This window comes from Hypomesus transpacificus, chromosome 26 (genome assembly GCF_021917145.1).
Source record: "Hypomesus transpacificus isolate Combined female chromosome 26, fHypTra1, whole genome shotgun sequence".
NCBI classification, from domain to species: Eukaryota; Metazoa; Chordata; class Actinopteri; order Osmeriformes; family Osmeridae; genus Hypomesus; species Hypomesus transpacificus.
This window is the reverse complement of record NC_061085.1, coordinates 3,903,506-3,919,409: the sequence shown is the minus strand read 5'-3', so window position 1 is coordinate 3,919,409 and position 15,904 is coordinate 3,903,506. Positions and strand designations below refer to the sequence as shown.

The window sequence follows — 15,904 nt, the reverse complement described above, 5'->3', positions numbered from 1 at the left end:
TGAGGCATATCGTATTCATGGGCATTAGAACTTCAAAGTATTTCCGCAGCATGTTAGATTTACAAAAGCTCTGAATAGATCAAATCGATTGCTCAATACAGTAAGAACTGGTGCACACAGCACTCAAATCTGTGATCAAATGTGTCTTCGCTTAAACAAGTCGCACTTTTCATACTTATGACGACATCACTGGTTTATGTACGTGCTGTAAATTGTTGCGAGGACAAAAGTTGTGGACATGTTTTCCTGGAAATGTGCAACTTTGCAACATTGTAGTTGTACACATTTTTTTTAAACTGGTTTTCGGATCTTACATTTTCGAGGGACCATGCCCTGCGTTTAATGCTCTCAGTGAAAAATGTATTTACTCTAGACTCAGCCGAAGAAAGTTGTCGAAGTATGTCATCTGTTGCGCATGATCTCATTATGGAGTCGCATGCAGTCGAGTTTGGCCGATCGAGCTAAGTAGTTTCAAGGAACTCGCTGTCAAATGCACAATGCGACATTGACATGGTATGTGTTGACCAAAATACAAATGTTTTTTCGGGGGCACGTGCATTCGCAAACATACACAATAAGCATTTGAAACCTGTTAAATAAGTATCTAAACCTATGCAATGATTCTGTTACCATTTGTCAGGAAGCATTGTATTCTATGTTTGGCTATATAGCTGTAGCGTTACATATCTATATCCACTTTGTTTATTTTGGCTTTTGTGTTCTACAGTTTGAAAACAACTTTTAGGCTGGAGTAATGTATACATATATTTTTCTTTTACTTTCATTATGATTTCCATGTTTGTGGCATGTGTCTCTGCAAAGGCCATGGCATTAAACATATTGGTGCTTCCATACTAATGTATTTTCATTTTCTCTCTCAGGGTGCTGTAGACGAATGAGGGTCACAGGAGGATCAAGCACTGCTGCAGCCTACAGATCTGACCTCGGGAGGCGGGGTGTGTGGGCCCACCCTCTGCCTTTTCCTGTTGGACTTCCTCCTGAATCTCACTGTTCACACAATTAAGCAAAGAAACCAATATATTCTTGTTCAGACAGGGGCAGTATAGGCTCATAGATTGTATTGGTCTTTCACCTCTTTAATCAAGTGATAAAGGCTGAAAAGGCCCCTCCATCACTTGTTTGTTGGTGGTTGTTTCTTAGTGACATTATGAGTCTTCCTCCTCAGCAGAAGTTGAATATGGACAAGGGTGTTAAACAGAGGGCTACAGCTGTGAAGGAACCCATGCAACATGCAGGGGACGTCTTCTACGGCATGGGCCCTCCTGCTCTGGACTCAACTCACGTGGATTCTGGAGGCAGCACAGCTGTCTTCAACCCAGAGAAGGGGCCCCAAGGGCGTGTACACTACCAGTCCACTGCCAAATGGATGCACCAAGACCCTACACAGGCCCCTGGCTGGTCTCAGGAAGCCCCTGTGCAGACCTGGGGCCAAAACTTTGGCTCTTACATGGGAGGGATGAACAACATCAGGACCCAGATGGCATTCCCAAAGGGGGGGCATGATGGTGGAGCTCTGCAGATTGGGGGAGAAAAGCAAGCCTCAGGATCCCTGGAGGTGTACAGAGAGGCTGCCCAGGCCCAGGCAAGAGGTCTGGAGTGGGAGCAAGCCAATGCAGCAATGCGACAAGCCCATCTTCAGGCCTTCCAACAGGGCCATAAGGGTGTGGACATTCAGGCTCAGCCTCACATGCCTGGGTCCATGCTGCAGCCCTTCCAGCTGGCATTTGGACCTACGAAGCAGCACCTTCCATCTGCATACTATCAGGTGTACCAGGGCAACAAGGGTATGCCAAACCTAAGTTACAGTGATCCACCTAAAACCCAACACCACATGCTACAGCTTCAGCAACAGATGCAACAGCACCAAATCCAGCAGCAGCAACAACAGTTGCAGGAGCAGCATCACCATCAACAACAGCAGCATCAACAGTTACAACACCAAATACAACAGCAACAAATGCAAAAGCAGCAGCTGCAACAAATGCAACAATATCGTCAGCAGGAAATGCACGAGCAAAGACAACAGGCGCATCAATTGCAGCAACAACAACAACCACACAATGTACCACAACAGGAAGTACCGCAACCACAGTTTCAGCAAAAACAGCACCAAAACCAACACTTTATGAGTTATCAGTCCCCTGAGAGCTGCCTCACTAGCACCAGCCCACCCCCTCAGAATGTTCAGTTACTTGACACCCAGGAGCAGGCAATAGAGACGGAGAACCAGTTTAGTGACTCCTCAGTCACATTTGATTCAATCCCTCAGAAGGTGTCCCCAGACTCTGCAGAGCCCTCTGATGCCCATCAGGTTCTCCCTCGTCGTTCTCGCCGACTGTCCAGGGATGGGCTATCCCCACTGGGTGGCCAGCCCACTATGGCCCCCTGGACCCAGGCTTCCAGGGAGCTTCTGGCCCCCCAGAATGGCCAGGTGGCTGGGGGGGGAGACGGGGTAAATGCTGGGGAGGCACATGCAGCACCACGGGGCGTTATTCAGAGCACACGCAGGAGGAGGAGGGCATCGAAAGAAATCAATCTGGAAACTCTCGCTCAGAAGGCCTCAGAGATGGAGCCTGCCAAAATGGCCAAGGTAAATCCAAAGTCTTTAGTTGTCATTTTTATTTCTAAGAGTAACGTCACCTTGTTGCTGTTATGCTTATGCTAATCGAATCAGACTTAGCTTAAGTACTAATTTCCGTCATTTATGTTTTTACACAAATAGCATATTTGGCATATTTTTACGTTTTCAATTTTTTTTCCTGAAGAGTTGTTGGGTCCTGTAACCATGCAAGTGATTGTGTCACACTTAAATATGGCAGCTTGCATACAAAGCTCTGTTCCTCCTACATAAGGAAGAACATGGTTTCAATGCAGGACTTCCCCATGATTTATAACATATTTTGTGAGGTCTGTTTTCTTGACTTTTTGGTAAATCAGAGAAGTTTACAGATTATATAGCAGACTGGTGGTGTTAAGTCAGAGATGTTTACAGTTAGCTAACTAGTGGTGTTAAACATCTGCATGCATGAGTGGATTTACATGGTCGTACACAGTGAGTTCCCTATTCACTGGAAAGCCAACTGGTGCAACCTGAAAAACAGCTTTTCTATTAGATAAATCTCACTTTTGGGAGGGTATATTAATTTGCTTACTTCCTTACTTTTTTTGCTAAGAGACAGGAGTTGCCTGACCTTGCGAACCAGGATTTAAGGAAAGTCAAATCTACCCAACACAATGAATGCATCCATTCGAATCAGTAGTTAGTCTACATATGTAGTTTGCATTCTCTTTAACAAAAACACAATAGCTGCTTTGCAATACTTTCGGCCTGAGTCCAATAAATAAATTGCAATTTCATGTTTGTCCAGTAACAATTCACCTTAGGGAGGGAGGTAAGGAACTGAACTGTGTGCAGAGAGAGGCCGTGCTGGGTACAATGTTGAACAGCTGCATGTCTCCACACCTCCACATTCCTTACATCCTCCCCAACCCCTCCCTAGTTCAGCAGAACTAGGGAGGGGCTGCAGAGGCAGGCTCATACTCCCTGACTGACACAACTGGCTCCTAACAGGCCTACAACTGTTTGTTCACAATCCAGGCCTGAATCACCAGTGCTATGCTGGCCTACTGGACTAGTTTGAGGGTGAAAGAAACACCTCCCCTTTACCACTTTCTATTTTGTTGTGTTATAGTGTAAAATTAATCCTGTCCATTTATGCAATATACACCACAATATGAACAGAATTCAGAATTTTTCTGAAATGTCTTCAAATTAATAAAAAAATAAGGAAATGCCTTATTTAATACTGTGATCATTTGCAATGACTCTCCAAATAACTTAAACTATATATTTTCCTTATTTCCTTTGACAAACCATGTTGTCTCTGGAGCAATTTGACATTTAAAAAGGCACACACTATCTAAATAAGGCCCCACAGACCACAGTGCATGTCAGACAAAGCCATGAAGTTCAAAAACTCCTCATTCACCTGCAGGAGACAATTGTGTCTGGCCATAAAACTTGCGAAGGTAAAAAAAACAAAACACTGCACCAGTTCCTTGAAAGTAAATTCATATGAAGAGTCTCCAACACTGTGAAATGGAGAACATTTTGAATCATCAAGATTCTTACTTGAGTTGGCAGTATGGCTTGGGCAAAAGAGAGGCTTTTTATCAGTAATGTGACCAAAAATACAAAGACTATTCAAACCGACATTCAGAGTTCCTTTGCAGTGATGGTTGAGATTTATTAACCAATATGCCAGGTGAGTATCTCTGTACTGTAACTCTCCATCAACCAGGTTTTATAGTAGAGTGGCTAGACAGAAGCCATTTCTGACTCAAAGACAAATTATAGCCTGCTTGAAGTTAGCCAAAACAACACTTAAAGATCTAAGAGCCAGAGGGAAATTATTCTCTGGCAGTTAAAGGACTCTGAGAACAAAAAGAAAAAATGATCCTGTCTAATAAAAAAAATGCAGAGCGATATCTGCAAAATCGATGCATATCTGGCTAAACCCAGCTACTACTTATCACCCAAGAACATCGGTACGATGCAGTGTGATGGTGGAAACATCCTGCTATGAAATGTTTACCAGGACAGGGACTAGGCGACTTGTCAGGATTGAGGGAGTGATATTAACCAAACTGAGAAATCCTTGAAGAAAGCCAGCACACACACTATCAGGCAAGGGCACAGATTAAGAATGAGAACAACTTGAAGTTCACAGCCAAAACAATGCTGGAATGCCTTCATCACAAGTTTCAATTTCCATAAGTGGCCCAGCCAAAACCTGCACAGTTATTTCATATATATCAATGGAGAGCCCGGGAAATTTTAGTTCACCAGAACTCTCCACCCCCATCTGACAGAGCTTGAGAAGATCTGAGGAATATTCTTCTTAAAAATACAGAATGGGATATATTGGTCTGGTAGGCACATCTCTACCAATCAGTGTCCCATGAGGAAATACTGGCACCTGTGATAGACGGTGACAAACATCCAGTCACTTACCAAGTATTCTTTGAGTGCCTAGCCTTTTCTAAACAGTTTCCAAGGACAACTTCTCAGATGGATGTGTAACAATCTATCTGACGAGTCAGGTTAGCTCATCCCAGCTGAATCTGTAGCTACATTCAAAGTAGTTTTTTCTTGGCTTTTATAAAGAGCTTTTACAAAGTACTGAAATAAGTGAATATAACAGAATACTTATGTAAATAAGGTTTCAATTTAAAATGTTTAATGACATTTGAGAAGATGTTATCATTTTGTGTTTAGATTGCAAAATACATTCATAAAAAGTGGTGTTTGCCTGTGATTATGCAACATCTTCATCTCCCCATTCTTTTTCCTCTTCTGTAGCTCATCTTAGTTTGGTCTTTCACCTCACCTTGTGTTTAACTATATCTCCTTTATGTGTGCAGCAGGAGGATGGTGCCTATGGCCGGCAGCCTGGCATGGTGCCCCTGGTTATCCCCGTCTCTGTGCCAGTGGGTCAGACTGACCCCCCAGTCTCCTGGCACAATAGCCGTACGGCCCAGCGGGACCCGTTTCCCCCCCAGCCTGAACACAAGCCGTCCGTCATTGTGGCTCGTCGTCGCTCACTTAGGAACTCTCTGTCTGATATCTTCGGTCAGGTATGTACAAGACTGCAGCAGGACCAGGGACCAACTAATCACCATAGAATAACTAGCTTTTTTCAACAAAACAGTGAGACTTTTTGATGATTGTGATGAAAATTATAGTCATTTTATCATAGCTTGACTGGTTGATGATGTAAAGCCAGCAGTACGCAACAGTTTACCCCCCAATCACCTTAACTCTACTCACTCCTGCTGCCACTCAACTGTTATATTTGTTTTCACATTGTCTGCTGTCATTCCTGGAATAATTTTTGAATTCCCCTGTCTCATTGTTTCACTCAACCAGGATGCGGAGAGTGACGCAGGGCAGGACGACAATGGGAAATTGTCCAAGTCCAAACGGCGGCCCCGCCCCGAGCCCCTTTTCATCCCACCTCCCAAACCGGTCACCTTCATTGCCCCTTCCGTCTACTCCAGCATAACCCCCTACCAGAGCCACCTGCGCTCACCAATTCGTATGATGGAACACCCTCTCGTTCTACCCCCCTACACCCCGCCACCTATCCTCTCCCCCGTGCGCGATGGCTCAGGACTTTACTTCTCCACCTTTCTGTCCTCAATCGCTGCTGGCAACCAGAGCCTGCCCCCACCACCCCTGCCCAAGTCAACCTCACGCAGTCTTCTGCGTTCTTGTAAGTTCCCTGACCAAAGTATTATAATGAGGCCAAATCCATTTATTAATTGTCACGCTACTCTTTTTTCACAATATAGCATTCTCCTCGGCTTCTGTCTTTCTGTACAAGTTATCTGTATGTTTACATTTAGTCATTTAGCAGTATGTTATGTCTGCGTTTGAGATCTCATCACACTGTGTTCCATCAGTGTGGGGTTTTAACAGTTTTTTTTCTGTTTGCATACTGTCCTTATAAAGTAGTCAGCCCCCCAAAATATTTAAGGATTCCTTAATCTTCAGGGTGTCAATTTTCCTGCTTTTGTTATTTCCTCATATTTGGCTTGCTGGACTTGCCAGAAGAAGTCCTAAAGAAGTCCATTGTGTCCATTGTGTTTTCCAGGCAGCTCAGACATCACGCCTCCAGTCCTACCTTTGATTACCGACCCCACACCTGTCAGCTTTGAGCCGTGAGTGTTAGAAACCAATCTTGTGGTGCTGGAGCGCTTTCTTGGCATCACAATCAGTGCCCTCATACACACTACAAATAGTAGCATGAACACCTACACACTTAACGTGTTGAATCGTCAAAGTAGAAGACACCAGGGAAATATTGCGGTTTCTATAATGTTTGTACCTCAGACTCTTCCTACCTGCTCTCTGTGTTTCTGTGTGTAACTCTCCAGGCGTATTAACATTGGACTGCAGTACCAAGCAGAGGTTCCAGAGCTGTGTGAGCGCTGCCTCCCCCAGATGGACCAGCCCAAGGCTGACCTGGTCTGGGTTCCCATGGAGAAGCTTCACACCACACACGTGGAGCAGCACAGAGGTAAACTTATCTCAGAAATCATGGGACATGGAGTTTCAACGCTCAGAAAGTTTTGACCTCTTCCCTCTTTCCCCCACACCCTTTTTTGGTGTTCCTGTCATACCTTTCCTGACCAGCAGTCTAACATTGCCCTGCTCACTTTCCCCCTCTAGTGGACAATTTGATGAACTTGGCATGTTCAAGTGTTTTCTACGGTGGAGGCACAAATCAGGAACTAGCACTACACTGTCTGCATGAATGTGGGGGAGAAGTCCTTGTAAGTACAGTCGCTCACCCTCAACCGACTGACATGGCGACTGATGTTGATGTCACCTGTGTTACATGACAGCTTGACTGTTGTAACGGATTAGCTCCCGATGATGAACTGTGTTTCCCCAGGAGGCACTGGCTCTCTTGCTCTTCAAAGAACCTGTTTTCTCCGAAGGCCATCACCTGGCTGACTATCACTACTCAGGTAGAGAAACTCGGTTTTTAAGTGTGAAACGTGTATGAGGAACAAGGAAGCTATCTGAAAGGGGAGATGCTATGTCAGTTACAATAACAGTTCAGACTACATCATTACAACCCACGTCTTTCCAACTCTGTCTCTCTCTGTCCACATCTCTTGTTCTCTCTGTACAGTGCATCTGGAAAGTATTCACAGCGCTTCACTTTTTCCACATTTTGTTGTTACAGCATTATTCTAAAATGGATTCAATTCATTTTTTTGCTAAACATTCTACACACAATACCCCACAACAAAAGTGCTAACATTTTGTTTAATATTTGTAATAGATTTGCAAAAAATTGCGAAAATATAACATGTACATAAGAATTCACAGCCTTTGCTCAATACTTTGTTGAAGCACCTTGGCAGCAATTACTGCCTCAAATCTTTTTGCGTATGATGCTACAAGCTTGGCACACCTATTTTTGGGCAGTTTCTCCCATTCTGCTTTGCAGGACCTCAAGCTCCATCAGGTTGGATGGGGAGCATCGGTGCACAGCCATTTTCAAATCTCTCCAGAGATGTTCAATCGGGTTCAAGTCTGGGCTGTGGCTGGGCCACTCCTTTGTCATCTTCGCTGTGTACTTAGGGTTGTTGTCCTGTTGGAAGATGAACCTTCGCTCCAGTCTGAGGTCCAGAGCGCTCTGGTGCAGATTTTCATCAAGGATGTCTCTGTACATTGCTACATTCATCTTCCCTCAATCTTGACTCCAGTTCTTGCCGCTGAAAATCATCCCCACCACATGATGCCATGTTTCGCTGCAGGGATGGTATTGGCCAGGTGATGAGTGGTGCCTGGTTTCCTTCAGACATGATGCTTGGCATTCAGGCCATAGCAGGTAGCATCTTTGAGCCATTATTTGAGCGCAAAATCGTTTTTGAGCTTTATGTAAAATAAACAGACGTTTTTCAATTGGTAAAACCTTGTGTAGTGATGCCATCACTCCGGCCCTGCTCCCATCCATCCTCCCTGACGCGTATCGTTACGGTAGGGCCGCCCGGCCCAGCTATCGGTAGCCTATCTGAGAATACTTTTTGGAAAAGACGGGCTATGGACTCAACCAACTCTATTTGGGAGGGGAGAACTCCCTCACATAGTACAACCCATGCAGAGGCTGAGGTGTCAGAATGCGGAACGTGTGTAGCCTACTTTAAGAGAAGAGATAGATTAACGTGACAAATGTCAACAACAAAAAATCCTCGACCGGCCCAAATGTGAAGCGGCCCACCGGGAACTCTCCCGATTCTCCACCCCGGCCCTGGGCCATGAGTTCAATCTTTGTTTCATAAGACCAGATAATTTTGTTTCTCATGGTCTGAGCGTCCTTCAGGTGCCTTTTGGCAAACTCCAGGTGGGCTGTCATGTGCCTTTTACTGAAAAGTGGCTTCAGTCTGACCACTCTGCCATACTGGCCTGATTGGTGGAGTGCTGCAGAGATGTCGTTGTCCTTCTGGAAGGTTCTCCTCTCTTTACACTGCAATGCTGGAGCTTTGTCAGAGTGACCATTGGGTTATTGGGCACCTCCCTGACAAAGGCCCTTGTCCCCCGATCACTCAGTTTGGCCAGGCAGCCAACTCCTGGAAGAATCCTGGTGGTTCTAAAATTCTTCCATTTACGGATAATAGAGGCCACTGTGCTCATTGGGACCTTCAATGCTGCAGAACATTTTCTGTACCCTTCCCTAGATCTGTGACTCAATACAATTCTGACTTGGAGGTCTACAAACAATTCTTTGGACTTCATGGCTTGGTTTGTGCTCTGACATGCACTTTCAACTGTGGGACCTTATATAGAAAGGTGTGTGTCTTTCCAAATAATGTCCATTCATCTGAATTTACCACAAGTGTACTCCAATCAAGTTGTAGAAACATCTCAAGGATGATCAGTGGAAACAGGATGGACCTGAGCTCAATTTTGAGTGTCATGGCAAAGGCTGTGAGTACTTGCATACATTCTATTTTGAATAGATTTGCGAAAAAATATATATTAAAAAATGGACGAAAAATATGAATTTAATCAATTTTGGAATAACACCCTGTGGAAAAAGTGAAGCTCTGTGAATACTTTCCGGAAGCACTGTATGTCTCTTTCTCCCTGTGTCTCAGTGTTTTACTCACTCACTCATTCACTGACTCACTCTCACAAACACACACTCAGACACCCGTAATGTGATTTAATCATAGTGTACTGTGACTCATGTACCCTCAGGGTCAGATAGTTGGACTCCAGCAGAGAAGCGCTACTTCAACAAAGGTATATCTGCCTACAGGAAGGACTTCTTTATGGTGCAGAAACTGGTACGCCATATAATAGCCACATGTATTGCACCTGGCAGCCTGACTAAACTCTTTAGAGGCCAGTATGAGGTAACTAAGCTTGTGTGTATTTACAGGTGCAGACAAAAAGCGTGACACAATGTGTGGAGTTTTACTACACTTATAAGAAGCAGGTGAAGATTGGCCGCAACGGAAGTCTGACCTACGGCCCCCCTGAATCCCCAGCAGAGAAAATCACAGAGGCAACTTTGGATGTCAAGGTAATTGGTTCAATAATGTTTTTAACCTTTTTCATGTTTTTATTTGAAAAAGCTAAGATGGTAAGAAATGTGTTCTTTTATTCAGTATGTTTAATTAAAAAGTAAAAATACAAATATAGCTGCAGGCAGAAATTGTGGTTTCCTCCTCAACATTGCAAACTTGACATGATACATGTATTTCATACATGTACACAACATTTCAAGACAATTGGAGCAATGGCAGATTAAGTCATTTTTGATGATTCACAAATTGTCACTGTAGAGAAAAATCCATTATGGGTTCTTGATACTTTTTTGTTCCCCATGAGCAATAAGGCATGCATACCAACCTTCAGACATCTTGGCCTAATGGGGTCAAAATGCCACCCTTTTAAAAGTGACAACTTTGAAGGGTGTTCTGTACGGCCACCTGTGCTCTGGTCAGGCCCATCGTGCAGAGATCCATTCTTTAAAAGCTTTGACTGGGAATATCAGACCTGTGTTCAGGGTTGCCAGGTCCGTCAAAAATGTCCAGCCCAACGAGTGCTCAAACTAGCCCAATATTTTTTGGGTGTACACGTTTATGCAATAGATGCCTCCATAGTTTTAAAAATTTAAAAATGACTTGTGGATGAATATTTCCTGGTTTTCTGCTATTTCTGCCACCGAACAGTGACACAGTTTACTTTTTACAGTTTACAACAATTACTTTATGAAAGTAAGGAGACACATTACTAAAGGAAGTGTGTATAGGTTATGAACTACTGCTCGCTCTGCCCACATACTTTCCCAATGTCTGTTCAAATCAGATTTTTTTTTTAACTTTGAGGTTTAAAAGGATACCTCTGCCTAAACTGACCTGCACCAACTCAGAGCACTAAATTTCAGCATCCACATTTAGCCTCTATTTTTTTTACTCTACTCTTAATAAACTATGTTTCACTTATGGTCTTCACCTCTCTGTCACCAACTGTCTCTGGAGTGGGGGGTGCAGGCTTTATATCCAACAAATTCCACCCCTTGAACTTTTAAAACAGATCTATTGGCCTACTACAATTGTAAATATCCTATGGCTTCTTCTCCAATTGGGCCTTGATAGAATAGAATATCTTTATTTGTCATTGCACAAGTACAACGAAATTGAGGTAGCAACTCAGACTCAGTGCAGTTGAAAAGTATAAAACAAAAACAATAAAAAATATAGCTGCAAGCAGTAATGTGGTGGCCAAGCAGGTCAGATGACCCAGAAGAAACTTTCGACATCTAGTGACTGCGGTTTACCTGGCTTTCTTTGCAGTGGCTTATAGTCTCGCTAAACAGAGAATCAGAGACGTGACAAGCTTGTCAGCTTTGGCTGGATTTGAACCTCTGACGTTGACGTTGCCAGGACACCAATTTATCCTAGTGAGCTATTCTCAGTGCTGGAAATCAGATTTCCGTGACTGCGTAAAAATAAGGAAGAAAGGAATTTTTCCTGTGGCAAGCGGTTGTCAGATTTGTCCCAAGTTTAAACAGCTGTAATTCAGTCCTATTTTGATATGTCAATGTGATTGTGGTCTGAAGATAATCTGTGTTAAAGTTGGTGAATATTTGATACATTTTGTAGCAGGACAAAAACGTTTTATTAATTAATTCAAAATGGCGGCATCAATTTGGCTGGTTTCACAAGTTAACATGTGTCAGACATGGGATCGCCCCCCTAGAGGTTAGAGAACACATCTGTAAAGCACAATAAATCTGACTCTTCTTGAGTATAGATCCCCTGAGATTGAAACATTATCATTACCACTGTTAGACAGCTACTGTGGCATACCTGGCTTCACTAAACAGATAAACAAGTATCATGACATGCGTGATGACTGTGGCTGGATTCAAACCTATGACCTTGCACTTCAGAGGAACCCGTCTTATCCCAGTGAGCTATTCTCAGTGCTAGGAATTACTGTGTTCAGTTACTGTATAAAAAAAGTAAGCCGTTTTTCCTGTGGGAAGCGTTGTCAGATTTGACCCAAGTATAAAAAAACTGTAATTCAGTCATATTTTGACAAATCAAGGTGATTGTAGTGTGAAAATGATTTGATTACGTGTCCATGAAAATAGAAGCAACGGCGAACAAGGAGTTCAAAAAAGTATGTTTTTATGAAAATTCCAAATGGCCGACGCCCATAATGGTGGACACGGGACAATGTGATATATTTCGACTTGGTATGCCACGTAGAATCAGAAAAGACCAATCTTGTGATTTATGACAAATCTGTTCAGAAGTTATGATGCAAGAAATCCGATGCACTGGCTAGATGTAGATTCACTATATCTACAAAGCACAATAAATCGGACTCTTCAAGAGTATACATCCCCTGAGAATGAAACATTATCGTGGCCATTATGATTATACTGCTCGACAGCTACTGTCGAATACCTGGCTTCACTAAACAGATAAACCAGTATCATGACATGCCTGAGACTTTGGCTGGATTCGAACCTACGACCTTGCACTTCAACGGAGCCCGTCTTATCCCAGTGAGCCATTGTCAGCGCTGGGAATTGCTGTGTACAGTTACTGAATACAAAAAGGAAGACGTTTCTCCTGTGGCACACATGGTCAGATTTGGCCCAAGTTTAAACAGCTGTAATTCAGTCCTATTTTTACATGGCAAGGTAATTGTGGTCTGAAGATAATCTGTGCCAAATCTGGTGAATATTGGATACATTGTGTAGGAGTAAGGAAAAAAGTTTTATTGATTCATTCAAAATGGCGGCCTCATCAATTCGTCTGGTATCACGCGGTAACATGCGTCAGACGCGGGATCTCCTAAGATATCACGAGACATAGGAATGACTTAAATACGCCAAACAAATCAACAGTTAGTGGTCAAAACACAATTTTGCCTATTGTAGCGCCCCCTAGAGCTCAAATGACACTACCTTTTTTGGACCTCTAACAACAGGGTCATGAATGCATACACCAAGTTTGGAGTCAATGCATCAAAGATTCGTTAAAATATGACCTCACTTCCCTTTAACCATATCAGTTGCTATATTTGATTGGCTGTAACTAACAAACAGTTGTGAAAATCTAAGCTCCAGGAGATAACTTTTGTGAGGCTTGGTCTGAAGATCATCTGTGGCAATTATGAAGAAGATTCAAAAAGAATTGTAGGAGGAGTAGCGAAAAAACATTTCTCCTTAACATTCAAAATGGCAGAGATTCTATATGACTGGGTATGACTTCATAGAGTGCGTTGAACTCGTCTTGATCCAGGGAATCCAACGATACCTCATTTTGGACAATGGGGCATATGGTTCAAAAGTAACATGTGTAAACACACCTTCAACTTTGACCCATTGGTGGCGCTAGATGGTTGGAATGGGAGACATGAAACTTGGTGAAATTGATGAGGGGACTGGTCCCAAAGAGTGTGCCAAATTTCACAACTTCTGACTATGTGGTTGGGGCTGCCATAGACTTCCATGACAGATGTGTAATAATACATTTAGTCATTTAGCAGATTAGCAAATAATAATAATAAGAATACATAGAAACCCTTAAGGTGGCTTCGCCACTTCGCGGCTTGGCCACTAAATATAGACTCGATAGCCGTATCTGGAATGGATGAGTGGAGCCAGGTCTCCATTATCAACAGTGTGCAACAGTCCTGTACCAGTCTGTTTGCTGCCATCTGTAGCTTCAGCTCATCCATTTTATTTACGATGGATCTGGCATTTGAGACAAAGATACTGAGAAGTGGCAGTTTGTGTGGTCGTCTTCTCAGCTGCGCGAAAACGCCAACTCGGCAGCCTCGCTTTTGTCTCCTCTCATTTAGCCGCCTCTTAAGCCCTACTCCTGCCCGTGGGAATGACGATCCACGGAGAGCCCGCTGTCCGGGCTATATCCTTCGGTATGCTGTGTGTTTGGGCAAAGTCGTTGTTTACGGATTGTTCGATCCATACTCCAATATTTAGGAGATCCTGGCTACTGTAGACAGTCAAGCTGTGTACAAGCTGTGTACATGTCGCCATGGCAACCAATTAAGCGGTAGCACTAAAACTAAACTACAACTAAACAGTTACAAACAATGACATCTTATAATTGGGACAACCCTGAGCAGCTATTTCATTAAAAACTAAACTAAAACTACAACTAAAACAATTACTAAAAACAAAAACAGAATCTCAGTCTGGAGAGCCCCCAGCCGCTACGTGTGTATGCGCCACCAGTTGCGAGGCAACAGGATACAATGCCATCTAATATTTTCTGCTCATTCTACATGTTTTCCAACACCAGTTACAATCAACCCTTCACCATTGCATGGTGCCATTCATTCTTCACAGATCACACCCATCAAGTCACAGTGAATAGTAACTGGTCCAACTCCATGTCCAAGCCCATGGCATCTGCGGAAGAATACAGTCATCACACTTGTCAAACCTTCCCCACACAAGTCCAATGATTTTATAACTTATGTGTAGGCCCATACTATAGTAGTTTGCATACATACAACACACATGAGACTCAGGAAAGTGAATTAGAGATAATGGTAGTGGGAAGAAAGAGTGGATAAATATGTACTACGTTTGATCAATTTCTCAACGTTTGAAATGATGTAAATACTTTTGTAAGTTCCCTTTTATTGTGAAATATACTAAGTCTTGAAGTGAAGAATAATTCTAAATGTCGCGAAGGGCTAGATCCTAAGTCCAAACTGGAACTCAGTCTGATGCAAAAGTTTATTCAGACACACAGGGATGGATTAACCAACGGGCCTACAGGGCCCAGGGGCCCATGAGCTCACGGGGCCCATAACCCAGAGCCTCGGCGTATCGTCACTGTTATTAACTGTTATTAACCCAACACACATTATTTATTGAAGATATAATATTGTTAAGCCTATGATGGTAATTTTTCAAGAAAGAGAAAGGGTTATGTGGGCTACAAATGTACACTCTAGTCTATGGTTACAACTATCAAATATTTTTGTAATATAAATGTTTATTTTGTTGATTACTCGAGTACTTTTGCGTTTTTAAACAACAATATCAATATTATTCCTGACAACAACAAAATATTGCCAAGAGAAATGTTTTTTTTTTTTTTGCGGTGAGGGGGGGGCCCTTGACCCTTCCAGGCCCAGGGGCCCATTGTTTCTTCATCCGTCCATGCAGACACAAACTTAACTAAACGAAGGGTGTCAGATGGCTAAGGGGTGAGGTAGTCGGGCTAGTAATCAGAAGGTTGCCGGATCGATTTACCGCCGTGCCAAATGACGCTGTGTCCTTGGGCAAGGCACTTCACCCTACTTGCCTCGGGGGGAATGTCCCTGTACTTACTGTAAGTCACTCTGGATAAGAGCGTCTGCTAAATAACTAAATGTAAATGTAAACAAGTGAGTGTGTTCCCGGGAGTAGACTGGAATTTTTCTCCAAACATTTGTCTTATATATTAAAACCTTATCAGTTCTGTAATTTTTCTATTGGTACAATACTGTTTGTCACAGATGCATTATGCATTTCTCACACTATTGGTCTCTTACCCTAGGGGTTTCAGATTACAGTTACATAGAAAAGTCTATTCTTTTTTAGGCTTGCTATGGCTTCGAAGAACAGCTGCACTGGGTTGCTGAGCGTAGATACGAGCCTGATGAAGATAGCCAGCATCTCGGATTTCTTTAACCGAGCCCGTTTCATTCGTCAGCCAGGCTAGTTTTGCCCGATCACTTGGTCAGGCTTTTTAAGGGTATCGGGGTCAAGTGATTTTTGTGCATAGACAAGTGAAACGTAAATGTATTTGTCCAAAGGCC

General features: G+C 43.1%; 1 protein-coding gene across 2 annotated transcripts in view; it reads left to right on the top strand.

Annotated features, from left to right (window-relative positions):
* The first annotated feature begins 59 nt into the window (after nt 1–59).
* The window catches only part of mideasa (mitotic deacetylase associated SANT domain protein a), a 38,057-nt gene continuing 22,212 nt past the window's right edge, over nt 60–15,904 (top strand). Inside the window, exons 1-10 of one of the 2 annotated variants that reach the window (XM_047049687.1) lie at nt 60–513; nt 882–2,611; nt 5,446–5,658; nt 5,951–6,296; nt 6,678–6,744; nt 6,961–7,103; nt 7,256–7,359; nt 7,482–7,557; nt 9,800–9,888; nt 9,984–10,127. In XM_047049687.1, coding sequence (XP_046905643.1) covers nt 1,169–2,611; nt 5,446–5,658; nt 5,951–6,296; nt 6,678–6,744; nt 6,961–7,103; nt 7,256–7,359; nt 7,482–7,557; nt 9,800–9,888; nt 9,984–10,127 — 2,625 coding nt within the window. In that variant the 5' untranslated portion in view covers nt 60–513; nt 882–1,168. The remainder of the gene's footprint in view (nt 514–881; nt 2,612–5,445; nt 5,659–5,950; nt 6,297–6,677; nt 6,745–6,960; nt 7,104–7,255; nt 7,360–7,481; nt 7,558–9,799; nt 9,889–9,983; nt 10,128–15,904) is intronic. The other variant, XM_047049686.1, reaches the window with a different exon arrangement.